This window comes from Rattus norvegicus, chromosome 2, assembly GCF_021556685.1.
Source record: "Rattus norvegicus strain SHRSP/BbbUtx chromosome 2, alternate assembly SHRSP_T2T, whole genome shotgun sequence".
Classification (NCBI taxonomy): domain Eukaryota; kingdom Metazoa; phylum Chordata; class Mammalia; order Rodentia; family Muridae; genus Rattus; species Rattus norvegicus.
In genome coordinates this window covers 153,384,816-153,398,711 of record NC_141535.1, presented here as the reverse complement: position 1 = coordinate 153,398,711, position 13,896 = coordinate 153,384,816, and the positions used below count along the sequence as shown (strand labels likewise).

General features: G+C 37.6%; 1 protein-coding gene across 4 annotated transcripts in view; it reads right to left on the bottom strand.

The window, feature by feature from the left end:
* The window catches only part of Mlf1 (myeloid leukemia factor 1), a 32,986-nt gene extending 19,876 nt beyond the window's left edge, over nt 1–13,110 (bottom strand). For 3 of the 4 annotated variants that reach the window (XM_087622925.1, XM_087622938.1, XM_087622935.1), the window contains exons 1-2: nt 12,990–13,110; nt 960–1,107 (exon numbers count right to left, since the gene is read on the bottom strand). In XM_087622925.1, coding sequence (XP_087479051.1) covers nt 960–1,107; nt 12,990–13,036 — 195 coding nt within the window. In that variant the 5' untranslated portion in view covers nt 13,037–13,110. 4 annotated transcript variants of the gene reach the window in all.
* Nucleotides 13,111–13,896: the final 786 nt, after the last annotated feature.

The following is a 13,896-nucleotide window of genomic DNA, read 5'->3' as shown; positions in this document are numbered from 1 at the left end:
AATCTCAGAAGAGACTCTGAACTTTGGACTTTTAACGTTGTTGAGATTACTATAGACTATGAAACTTTTAAAGATGAACTAAATATATTTTGCATTATCTTACGGCTAGGTGTGGCCATAGACTCATGTGTTTGAACAAACCTATGGGGGCCAAGGAGTGGAATATGGCAGTCTGAACATATTTAGTCCAGGGAGTGGCACTATTACAAGGTATAGCTTTATTAGTACGTATGGCTTTGCTGGAGGAAATGGTTCACTCTGAGGCGGGTGGGTGTTGGGCTTTGAGGTCCTATGCTTAAGCTCCACCCATAGTGGAAGAGGGAGTCTCTTCACGGCTGCCTGAGGAAGACAGTCTCCTTTTAGCTGCCTTCAGTGGGTAGAACTCTCAGCTCCTTCTCTAGCACCGTGTCTGCCTGGATGCTGCCATGCTTCCTGCCATGACTATAATAGACTAAAGCTCTGAAAGTGTAAGCCAGTCCCAATTAAATGTTTTCATTTATGAGAGTTGTCTCTTTTCATAGCAGTAAAACCCTAATTAAGGCACACGTCCTCTGAAACAAAGGTTAATCTAAGTTTTGAAAGTCTAGAGTGATGCAATAATGATAAAACACCATACTAGACCTTTTTAGTATTTAAACCTTAAAAGTATGTGGTACCAGGAGTCCTCCTTGACTTTAGTTTAGTGCATGGAAGGAAGTTATCAGGGAAGAAATATGGAGAAACAATGGCTTAGTATGGCTTACAGTGTATAACCTTATGATCCTAAGTGTTAAGAGCACAGTGCAAGTTTATACTATTAACAGTCCATTGTTCCAGGTTTCAGCTTTGGAAAATGCCTCCCCTTTTATATAATATCTCTATGATAGAAGTATTAGTTACACGCTATCAGTGTGTAACTCATAACACCTGAGTCATGTTTCTGTAGAACGTTCTTGCTAGCTGTCCTTAAAATTACTTACAGTTAAGGAGTCTTCACCATCATCACGTTCTCTACGATTATGGGTTCTTCCTCTACCATCAGAGATACTGAGCAAGTCTCTTCCAAGAGGTTCAGAGAAACTTCTCATCATGTTACGCATACTTTCTCGGTGTGCAAGAAAAGAATCTCTGTTGAAAATACAGATGAATGGAAAATTAAATGTTATAATTTAAAAAAACTGGCATATAAACACTATGAAGAAACTCGTGAGATAATACAATTGTTAAGAAGACAAAATATTACAATTTAGAAGAAGAGACTATTTAATAAAAGACCTAGTATTTATAAATACAATTATAAATATAAATGAAATCTTATCCTATTTGCTATCCACTATATTTATTATACTAATGAAATATATTTTTATTTCATGAATAAATATGGTAAACATAAATTACCATAAACTACTTATGAAAGTAGTTTAAGATGAGAAAAACTGAAAAAAAATCAGAAAAATATTTCTATCAGGTAAGACTACTCTGAGAAGTCTACAACATAATTCTATAACCATAAAAACATCAGAAAAACATTTCTATCATAAAGACCATTTTGGGACATGTATAACATTATTAATAAAGAATACTCCATAATAAATATGGACACCAAAGAACTTAATAAAGTTGTCTTTAAAAATTGAATGTGCACAAATAAATTTGGAAAAAACTCTCCTAAAATAATCATACTTGTTGGGGCTGGAGAGACAGCTCAGTGGTTAAGAATGTTTGTTGCTCTTCTAGAGGACTGGGTTTTGGCTCCCAGTATCCCCAGAAGACTTATGCTTCTCACTATACCTTCTTCTGTCTTCTACAGGCTCCTGCACCACTGCCCTCCCTCACACACGCACACCACACACACACTTAACAACAACAAAAGCAAAAAAACCCCACTATTTTTAACTTTCTTGACTGAGAGTAGATCATTTGACATATAAGCATTGCGAACCATATTTATGTTTATGAGCGCCAGACTATATCTGCATAGTCAGAGCCAAAGCCACAGATAACCTTTACAAGCCTAATTAGTATTATTATTTCATCGAGATAATGGCTTTTCTGTGTAGCTCTGGCTGTCCTGGAACTCAGAGATCCTCCAGCCTCTGCCTCCCAGTCCTGGGATTAAAGGCCCGGCCACCATGCCTGGCTGTAGCAGTAGAATTTTAATGCAGACTATACTAACTCTGTAAATTGTCCCTGGTAATATAGCCATGTTCACAATATTAACTCACCCATATATTCACGTGGGAGATCTTCTAATGCCTTCCTCAGTTTCCTTCTTTACCATTAGGAGGTTTTCACTGTAAAGGTCATTCATTTTTTAGGTTTATTCTAACTTTTTTTAATCTTTTTTCAGATAACTGTGAATATAATTGTTTTCCTAGTTCTTTGTGCATGTTTCTTGTTTATATTTATATTTAAACTACTAATTTTTATATGTTAGTTTTGTGTCCAAATTGCTGAAGGTGTTTAGCAGATCTAAGAGCTTTTATGGTCGTTTATGTAAAGGGTCATACGAACATCATTAGGATGCTGTGACTTCTCCCTTTCCTATGTGTAGCTGTTTATGTGCCTTGTCTTATTTAATACTTCATGAACTACATTGGGTAGGGATTGAAGAAGGGTATATTTTTTCTCATTCCTGGTCTTAGTGGAAATGGTTTGAGTTTTTCTCTGAGGTTGGCTAACATGTTTCTCATATAGTCTTTATTATGCTGATACATATTTCTTTCATCCCTAGTCTCTTTGGGGTTTTTATCAAAAAGGGATGTTGCATTTTCTCAAAAGCCTTTACTGTATCTACTGCAAAATGATCATGTGAATTCTTCCCTTCAAGCCCTTTATGTGATATGCTTATTGCTTTGCATTAGCCTGACCTCCCTTTGTATCTTAGGAACGAAGCCAACATGATCGTGATGAATGAATGATCTTTGTGAAGTGTTCTTGAAATTCAGTTTGCAAATATTTTAGTGTTAAGTTTTGTGTCTTTGTTTATCATAGAGATGGACATATTATTCTTTGTTGTGTCTTTATTTGGTTTTGTACAAAAAGAGTTTGACAGTATTCTTTCTGTCTTTATTCTATGGAATAGTTTGAGAAGTATTAATGCTAGTTGCTCTTTATAAGTCCGGTAGACTACAGTATTGGGCTTGCACTGTTTTTAGTTTAAAGATCTTTTTTAAAAATTACTACTTCAATCTATTTTAATAGTTATTATAGATCTGTTTAAATTATATATCTCATATTAGTTTAATATTAGGCCATATGATTTAAGAAATAATCCATTTTTATGTGATTTTTCTAATTTAGTGAAAATAAATTCTTTAATGTATAGCCTAGGAGTCTAAAATCTTTAGAATTCATTGTTATCTGTTGTACTGTCTCTCTTTCCATCACTAATTTAACGCCTTCTATTTTCTTTGGTTAGCTTGGCTAAGGGTTTACTGATCTTGTTTATCTCTTTTAAGTTCACTTATCTTTTTAAAGAACTCAATCTTTCATTGATTCTTTGTACTTTTTCATTTTTACTTTATTAATTTCTGCCATGTTATTTCTATCTATGGATTTTGGGCTTATTATTTTTATTTTTCCAAGGTCCTATAGTGTATCATTAAGCTATTTGAGGTTTTTTTAATGTAGGCATCTATAACTATAAATTTCCCTCTTATAGCTGCTTTCTTTGCATCTAAGAGGTATTGTATTCTTTTAGTTATAGATTCTTAAAATTCTCTTCTTGATTTCTTCAATGATCCATTCCTCTTTCAACAGTCTGTGGTTCAATCTCCATGAGTTTGTGTATGTACTATAGTTTCTCTTTCTCTTGGTTTCTATTTTTATTCCTTTGTTGCCAGAGATAAAACAATTGTTCCAATTTCCTGTATTTGCTAGGATTTGATATGTGTCCTATTATAAAATCTATTTTAGAGAAAGTTGCTGAGAAATATACATTCTGCAGATAGATGTTAGAGTTTCTTGGTCTATGATGTCATATAGCTCAGACATTCTTTACTTTTTGAGAAGCTAACCTATGGGTGTGAGATCTTTGTAGTTCTCCCCATTCTCGCAGAGCATCCACCGATACAGTCCATGAGGGCAGTGGGAGCAGAGGCGTCAGAAGCCCTGTGAGTATATAAGGTGAGTGACCGCTCTGGGACTGCTTGTCAGTACGTAGATCATCTTTACTTAGGGTGACTGGAGGCTGATGAAGTTTTTGGGGACTAAGGGCAGGGACATCCAAGATGGGCAAAGGTCACTGACTGGGGGCTTAGGCATGACCTGGCAAACCTCATTGGCACAGGGAAACATTGCAGAAATCTCAGGTGCTAGCTGAACAGGCTTTATCAGGATAAAAGAAATTAATTCTATAAACCAATTACAGCTACATGTCATTCATTGGGTAGATACAAGTGCAAGGGATTAGAATCCCCAAGAAAAGGTCAGAGGAGAAGGCCTCCTAACACAGGAGTTGCCCATTTTGCACTGAGCTCAGAGGCTCTCCAGTCATGGTAGACTTTGACTTTAATTAGCAGTTTTCCCACAAGTATTAAGTAAACTTTTACAGTGTTGGGTTTTCTTACATCGTGTGTGTGTGTGTGTGTGTGTGTGTGTGTGTGTGTGTGTGTGTGTGTGTGTGTGTGTGTGTGTCTAGAATGGGAATGTTCTCTCCATTGTTTCCTTAAAGTCTATTTTGTTATATAAAAACAGATATCCACTTGCTTCCTAGTTCTATTTGCTTGAAACATTTTTTCCCACCCTTTTACCCTTGGTTTGTGGCCGTCTTTGATGGTAAAGAACATTTCTTGAAGACAGCAAATAGAAAGCTTATGTTGAACTTTTAATTAGGGAATTAAGACCATTAATACTGATAGGCATGGATTTGTTAGTTTTGTCAGGCTTAGTATTTTCTTATTGCTCATTTGCTCAACTATTGTTCCAGCACAGCTACCCTTTCCTGTAGACTTGTGGATGTTTCTCTTCTCAGTCTCAATGATTCAAGTATCTAAAGAGCTGCCTTAGTGACCATCAATTCCGTGTATTAGTTTGTAATATGGAAAGCTTCTCTTTCTCTTTCTACTATGACAGATAGTTTTGCTAGCTATAATTACCTGAACTGACAATCTTTCAGAGCTTGAAATACACTTTCCAAGCTTGCCTGGTCTTTAGAGTTTCTCCAGAGAATTCTACTTTTATTCTGATAAGCCTGTCTTTATATGTGACTTGTGTTAATCTCACAACTTTCGGGATGTTTTCTTTGCTCTCCATTTTAAATTTTTAACTATTTTGTGTGAAGAGGGGTTTTTTTTTTTGGTTCTTTTTTTCGGAGCTGGGGACCGAACCCAGGGCCTTGCGCTTCCTAGGCAAGCGCTCTACCACTGAGCTAAATCCCCAACAAGGTTTTTTTTTTAATAGTCCAATAATACTTTATTCGGGAATGTCCATATCAAACTCAAGATAGATCAACTAAGCAACCAAAACATCCATCAATCCATAGATACACAAAATGGGGCATATTCTGGTAGTGAAATATCTTATGATATTAAAAATAGGAATTCTGATATATGTTACAACGTGGATGACACTTGAAAACACTGCAGTATGTGAAAATACCAGATTTCAAATTTCATAATTCTACTCGTAAAATTTCCAGAGGTTCCATAGTCAGAAAATAGATTGATACTTTTCTAGGGCAGGGGTATGGAGTAATATTTGAGAAGAAATGATGGATGGATGCTCATGAGTACAGAACTTTGTTTTGGAGATGATGAAAATATTCTACAATTTTACTCACAACTATACTATTCTACGTCTATACTAAAAACAATGTTTACTTTAAGTGGATGTATTCAATACTATATTAACAACATCCTTAATAAAACCATTTTTAGAAAAAAAATGATTGCAAATGTCCAAGAACCTTTTACTTTCATATTTCATGTTCCATCTCATTATAATACTTATTTTTCTTGGATATTATATTTATTTACATTTCAAATGTTATCCCCTTTTCCGGTTTCCCCTCTGCAACACTGCGCCCCCCCCCCCCCCATCTCATCCCCATGAGGAGGATTTTTTTGTGTTTTTTTTTTTCTGGTTTCATTGAATTGAAAAACCTAAATACCCCCTGTTCCTGGATAAACATTTCTTTTCCTAAAATTGGGAAGTTTTATATTATGATTTTATTAAAAGTGTTTTTATGCCTTTAGCATGAAACTCTTCTGCATCCACAATTCATAGATTTGGTCTTTTCATAGTGTCCCTAGATCTTACATTCTTGTATATTTTCTTATTAATTTTTCTTTTTAACTGAATAGTCCAATTCATCCTAGATTTCCCTTGTTTTAAAGCTCTAATATTATGTCTTCCCCTTGACCCATTCTATCGATGAAGCTTTTCATTGAGCTTTTTATCTGATTCAATGAATATTTCACCTCCAGCATTTCAAATTGATTTTCTTCTTAATTTCTCTTTACTGAATTCCATCTTCATATCTCATATTAATCTCATTTTATGCAGCTGTTTGTATTCTCTTGGAATTCATTCAAAAACAGAATAGGAGATAAAAGAAATAAAGAACAGGGAGAAGAAAAGAGAAAATGTTAACAGTTAAACTTGCACTGGGCATTAAACAGAGTATGAATAGAAGCGAATGGGAGGGACCTGACAGGAGTAGTCTGAACATGCTTGCTGTTTCCCGTCCTTGACTTTCAAGTATTCCTTCCTGGGCTCCTAGATGCAAGCCACATTCCTGAGTAATGGCACTGGCACTCCTTCAGTGGAAGGAGACAGTAGCCAATCCTTCCAGGACATCCTCTAGATTTCTCTTATTCTGCTCTGTTAGGTATTCTATTATATTTTACGATTAAAACTCAGAACTTTTGGGCAAACACCCACCTCTTTTTATAGCAGTATCTAGATTCCCCGGGTTTATTCTCCCAAAGATTATAGCAAGACCATGCTGCATGTCATCCACCATCCTCTTTCCCCTCAAAAAATTTCTAAAAAGCTTCAAATGTAATTGCTTTAGGATTAGCAAGTGCACAACTGGACTTGTGTTTAGGTGTGTGTATAGGGTTTTTGTTTTGCTTGAGTTCAGCCTTGTTTGGGTATAATTTGCACTCAATAATTGTACAGTTTTGAGTTTTCAAAAATATACAGTTTATATATAAACATTTATGCTACCCCTAATGTTCTATTCTGAGCCTTTGTAGAAATCATCTCCCCAAATTCTACCACCATTACTAGGCTTTGTGTTGGCTTTTCATCACTATCACGAAATACCTCACAGAAAGAACTTGAGAGGAGGATTCATTTTACTCATAATTAAGTCCCTTGTGGCAGAAAAGGGCAAAATGCAGGAAAACTGCTCACTTTCCAGGTAGTTAAGGAGCAAGGAGAATACCCACCACGAGCTCTCAGTCTCTTGCACTCGGTCTGGGTATCCAGCCTGTTGGGACAGTGCTAACTATATTCACAGTGAATCTTTCATCTCAGCTAATCCCCTCCAGGAACTTCTCATAAACATCCATGTGCTTTACTAACCTGGCACCTCTCAAGTCAAGTTGGCAATCCAGATTAACCACCACAGGCTTCATCAGTATTATTTTGCCTTTCTCGGAATCTCATATAATAGAATTATATAGTGTGTCATCTTTCATATCTAGTTTCTTTGACTCAGAATACTGCTTTTTATAATTTATCCCTGCTGTTCTACTCACCAAATATTAACTAAATCTAGAACATATATATGATATTATAATATAGCCAAAACTATTTTTAGTTTTTTGTCTTTATAAATAAGGTTGCTACGACTATTCAGTCAATTTAAATTATTTGAACAGTAGTATCCTATCATTGTGATTTTCTACTTGTCGTTTATATGTTATCAAATGAGTGCACAAATAAATATATCCCATTCATTTAGAAATGTGCCTTTTGTTGCTGATTGTTAAGAGAGTGTGTGTATAAAATTATTTTTTAAAAACCCTCAGTCTTTCCCTTTCCTTTTAAAATAACTAACCACACAGCTTCGTTACTTTTCAGGTTGAGATCTTTTCTATCTTTGTTTTGTTTTGTTTGAGATAGGGTCACATGCTATTGAATCTGGCCTTGAAATCACTCTACAACTGAGAATGGCCTTGAACTTCTGAACTCCCTACCTCTACATCCAGATTGTCTGGACTGTGAGCATCTACCACGGTGCCTAGTTTTATTTGGTTCTGGGCATCAATCCAGGGCTTCATGCAAGCATGCTACCAACTATGCTATACTCCCCGGCACAGTTGTTCTGTTTTTACTACAGATTAGGACCTTGTAAAGCACAGTTTATTTATAACAATTTTTGTCTTTTATCTCTTTTTAAATCTTAACTATGTTTGTATAAGTTTGATATTGGTGTACTAAGCAATTGTTTAAATGTTTTTTTTTTCTTGCGTGCTCTCTCATGTACAGTACGGCCTGGGGAGAAGTTTACATGAGGGAACATAGAAGCATTTTTTTTTCTAATGAGCAACAGCTATGTGAATAAACTTGAAAATGGATACACATTTAGACAATACTTGTGATAACCTCAGAGTTCAAAAGACTGTAACCTCCTGAGGCTTGAGTTAGAACTCCTTAACTAAGCTTCTTGATCAACAGAAGATGTGATATAATACTTTAAGAGTCTATAAGCTACTGCAGCAATAATGTCTAGTACACACTACAAGAAGAAGGTCTTAAACTAGAGGGTAGCTGAAACAGGCCCAAGAAGCCAATGGGAACTTCTGACCAGCAGAATAACACATTCATAGGTTCCGGGAATTGGGATATGATTATCTTTACAGAAACCATTAATCTGCTTACAATAGACATGTTCCTAAAATAATGTTGCTTAAAGTAATTTCAAGGAAAACTATCAATTTCTGCCAAGTCTACGTTTGGTTCTACACTTTGTTCTCCATTTGTGTTTATGCAAGTTTAATGACTGTTCTGCCATCTTCATTCTGCTACTAAGCCTACCCAATCAATCCTTCTCTTTCAGATATAATTTTCATCTCTAGAACTTCTATTAGATATAATATATATGCACAAGATATTTATATACATTAGATATAGACATGTTACATATAAAAGTTCACTTCCTTCATTGAGATAGCCTATATTTTCCTTCATTATAATAATATTTTCCTTCACATATGGGGCAAAATTATAACTGCCTTAATTTTTTGCCCATTTATGTTAATACCTTGGATGAGACAATAATTAACTTCAAAGTAAGTCTTTTACATAGAAATGAGTCATATAAAGCCAATGTACAGAATATAACTATTATGTTGTAGAGGTTGTGAATTTTCTTATATTTTTCAGGAATGATGAATCTTCCCAAAGCAGATAATTAATGTGGTTGCCTCAGAATTAAAATTCTGTCTTAAATGGGAGAATAAATCTTGCTTCATTCATGTATCCTCTCCAGTAAGCTGCTCTGAGTCTGCCTCATGCACAGGTGGTTAAGCCTAATACAGATTTGTGCAGAATTTAACCACAGAAAAGCTGTCTAGTTCTCCTTTCAGGATGCTGTACATTCCCACTCTACCCCACTCTTACAATGACTATGGAAGTACTGAGCTCTGTCCTTGGTTCTTAGGCTAGAAAGACTTTGGAGTTTCTTAGTAGCTTTGACTGCTTTGCACAGAGCATATGGAGCTTGAGCTCAGGGTAGAATTTTCTTTTGCTTTTCACATCTGTTGGCCCTCTTCAGTATATGTATGCTTTGAGCCATTTCCCAAAAACCTTCTCTAAAAAGCTGTTTTTATATTTATTCTATACTTCAGTGTTATCTATAAGATTCATGGGTATAATTATTTTTGGCATTTGCTATTATTTATTCGTAAGGTTTTTTTAATGATTAAAGCTTATTTTAAAAGTAAAAAATAAAAATTTAATGAGTAATATTCTAATTAGCCAGCTCCAACATTAACAATGGTATTTATTTAATGAAAATAGTAATTACTACTCACCTATTAAAAACAATGACTTCATGAAATTCTTACACAAATGGATGGAACTAGAAAATATCATCCTGAGTGAGATAACCCAGTCACAAAAGAACAGACATGGTATGCACTCACTGATAAGTGGATATTAGTTCAAAAGCTCAGAATACCCAAGAAACAATTCACAGACTACATGAAGCTCAAGAAGAGGGAAGACCAAAGTGTGGATGTTTTAGTCCTTAACAAAATACTCATGAGAGGAAATACAGGGACAAAGGGTGGAGCAAGGACTGAAGGAAAGGTCATCCATAGACTGCCCCACCTGGGGATCCATCCCATATGCAGCCACCAAACCCAGACACCATGGTGGATGCCAAGAAGTGCATGCTGACAGGAGCCTGATATAGCTGTCTCCTGAGAGGTTCTGCCTAAGCCTTACTGATACAGATGAGGATGCTTGCAGCTAACCATTGAACTGAGCACAGGGTCCCCAATGGAGGAGGAGTTAGAGAAAGGACTGAAGGAGCTGAAGGGGTTTTCAACTCCATAGGAAGAACAACAATATCAACCAACCAGATCCCCCAGAGCTCCCAAGGACTAAGCCACCAACCAAAGAGTACACATGGAGGGACACATGGCTCCAGCTGCATATGTAGTAGAGGATGGCCTTGATGGACATCAATAGGAGAAGAAGCCCTTGGTCCTGTGAAGGCTTGATGCCCCAGGGTAGGGGAATGCCAGGGTGTTGAAGTGGGAGTTGGTGGGTGGGAGTGGGAACATGTTCATAGAAACAGGGGGAGGGGAGAGGGGGGAAAGGGGATAACATTTGAAATGTAAGTACATAAAATATCCAAGAAAAAAGAAAATAGTAATTACTATTAGCAATCAAGAAATATTACCCATAAACTGCTCGATAAATCATAAAAGATACTAGATGACTGTTATACAATATTTACTGAAGATTTTCTAAGGTAAAGTAACCACAAGAGAACCCAAAGATCAGATACAGAGTTAGCATCAGGTACAATCTTTATATAAAAACAGTCAATGGGAGCTGGAGAGATGACTCCGAGGTTAAGAGTACTGACTCAGAGAAGCCAGTTCAATTCCCAGCACCCATATGGCAGATCACAGCTGTCTCTAACCCCAGTTCTAGGGGATCCTACACCCTTGTACAGACATATATGCAGGCAAAACACCAATGCACATGAAATAAAAATAAATTAAAAAAACTAAGCGTGATTAGTGTGTTCTGCTTCCCTTTTATGTTCCTAAGGCCAGTAGATGGGATAGTATGTTTGTCTCCTTAATTTTTGAATTGATATTAAGTATGAATTCTTATTTTGTTAGGATTGGAGTAAAAAGGGTGGGTTAAAGGACAGATTACTTGAAACAGAAAGTCGTTCTTTTCCTTCTTTATCCCCAGATGTGTTTACTCTATAAATAGTAGTCGTAAAAATAAACTGTAAGCATTAATCAGTGTTATAGTTAATTACAAGTTTGCCTTATATTTTTGACAATGGTTGCTTGGTTCTGACGAAGGCTAAAACTGTTTTGAAGAGTGTGACTAATGATCTTTGCTAAGCATGGAGAAAGGGTGCTTTTTGATGTGTATGTGTGTTTGTGATCTGTTACTATTTTTGACCTCAAATCTTAGGTTCCCTGCCTTTGCTGAGAGGGTCATCCAACAGTTTAAATTACAGTACTGCTAAGACATAATTTTTGAAGATACTAATTACATATCAAATTACACATTTAATTAAGACATTACTCATTTTGCTCTAACTAGGCATATAGTAAGGTCAAACATGCACAGAAAACTAGATAATAATGAAACCTAGTTTTAAGTATCTTCTTCCCAAGGCCTCATTTATGTCACTTCTTGTTAACAGACGTGTTCACTGTACACTATTTCTTTACCCACATTTATCACATTGATAAAATGAGAAGTCTCTTCCCAAGCAAAGCCAGTTTTGTTAACGAAGCAGGTAAAGAAAACAGTGTCCCATGGCAACATCCAACCATTTCGACGCAGCTCCTACTTAGTAGTGCTGTCAAGGTGACAGCTTCACTGTATGAAAACTTGTTTTAAACAACCTAGCACCCAACCTTTAATCACAGAAAAAAAAAAAAAAAGGAGGAGAGAGGAGGAAGAAGGGGGAAGGGGGGGGGGGACAGCAACAGCAGCAGGCGGCAGGTGAACGTCTGTGAGTTCGAGGTCAGAGTGATCTATACCGAGTTCTAGGTCAGTAAGGTCTACATTGCTTAGGAAGACCTCTCTGAAGCAAAACAAAATAACCCCCCCACCCCGTTTCTCAAATCAAGGAACTGTCACCCTAGAAAGCACTCTCACCCCTATTTGAAGTTAAAGGGATTATTTCTCATCAGAAGTTCCACCAAGATGGCAGTTATGGCCACCAGCACCGGCTGCTGCAGAGAAGGGCTATATATTCAAGGATACCCAGACACCAAGTCGCCCCAAACAGTCAGCAGCCTGCACCTTGAGCCATGGCTCAGGATTCTAGTCCTTGTCTCCCACCAGCAAACCCTCTTAGATGAGGACTTCAGGCTTCTAAATCCTCCTCACCCCATCCTGCTCAGCTCACCCTCTCTCGTGGTGTCCTCCATTTCTCCTTGCCAAATACCCTCAAACCATCTCCTCACACCCTATATCTTGATCTCTTCACCCAATGATTCCCAAATCCTTCAGCTCCTGTCCCCACTTCTCACGTCCCCTATTCTCTTCTTGTCCGTTTCTCCTCACCCCATTCCACTTCACAGCTACTTTCCTCACCCTCATTTCTCCTCACCCTCATTTCTCCTCACCCTCATTTCTCCTTACCCCATTTCTCCTCACACCCACTTCTCCTCACCCCCATTTCTCCTCACACCCACTTCTCCTCACACCCACTTTTCCTTACTCCGTTTCTCTTCACTCATTTCTCCTCAACCCCGTTTCTCAGCACCTCCCGCCGGGTGTTGCCCCCACAACTTGCGAGGCGCAGTCCCCTCGCCTCTCCTAGCGAGCGCGGCTGGGACACTCACGCGAAGAAGGGGTCGTCCTCAAAGCTGCTGCTCAACATCCGGAACATCGTGGTTCTGAGGCGGGCGGCGGCCGCGGGTGGAATGGGCGCAGTCGCCGCGCCGCACCAGCCTGCTTCCCACTAGATTCGCGCGTCTGCTCGCGGCAATAGCCGCGCCCTCAACTAGGGCGGGGCTTGACGCATAGCTGCTTGCCCATTGGCCATAGCTCTATGACGTCACGAAGGTGAGTCAGGTGAAGGGGGAAGGACAAGCGTGGCCGCTATGGCAACCGGGGTAAACACACTGGAGGCTAGAAGTTTGTCTGAAGGCCCCTGTCAGCGAGGCTCCAGGGAGACAACTTGATCTCAGAGCTATGGGAACCAAAACACTATACTAGTTCTGAAAGACCTTGGCCAAATCGCCCGTAATCCCAACAATTCTCTGGTAGCTGGTCAAATAATGAAAAAAAAAAAAGGTTTTGCGAACAATTAACAAATGCTGTATTCATTTCTTGAAGGAAACGAGATGCAGTCTATGAGATTTCGAAAACAAAACAAATACAGTTTTCTGTGAATCTAAAATTCAAATACACAAACACAAAGCAGTGTCTCCCAATACACACATAACATCTAGACATAGGCTCAAATACACAAAAGAAAGAAAAAGGGGAAAAAAAGCAAAATGAAACTGCTCCATTTCAAGGATTAGATCAAATCTTTAACACCTTCCCAACAACGTTCTTAACAAGCAGAATTTGAGCACAAAATTTAAAGCAAGCAGCCATATCTAAGTAAAATTCTATTTCTATTATTTCCATCACGGTATAAAAGAACCTATTTATAGTAAGGAAGCTGGTCATCTTAAAGCCAATGCAGGACCTTAATGATAAGCCCAAACATTTTAAGTAGTATCGGTAAGATTGGGGTGT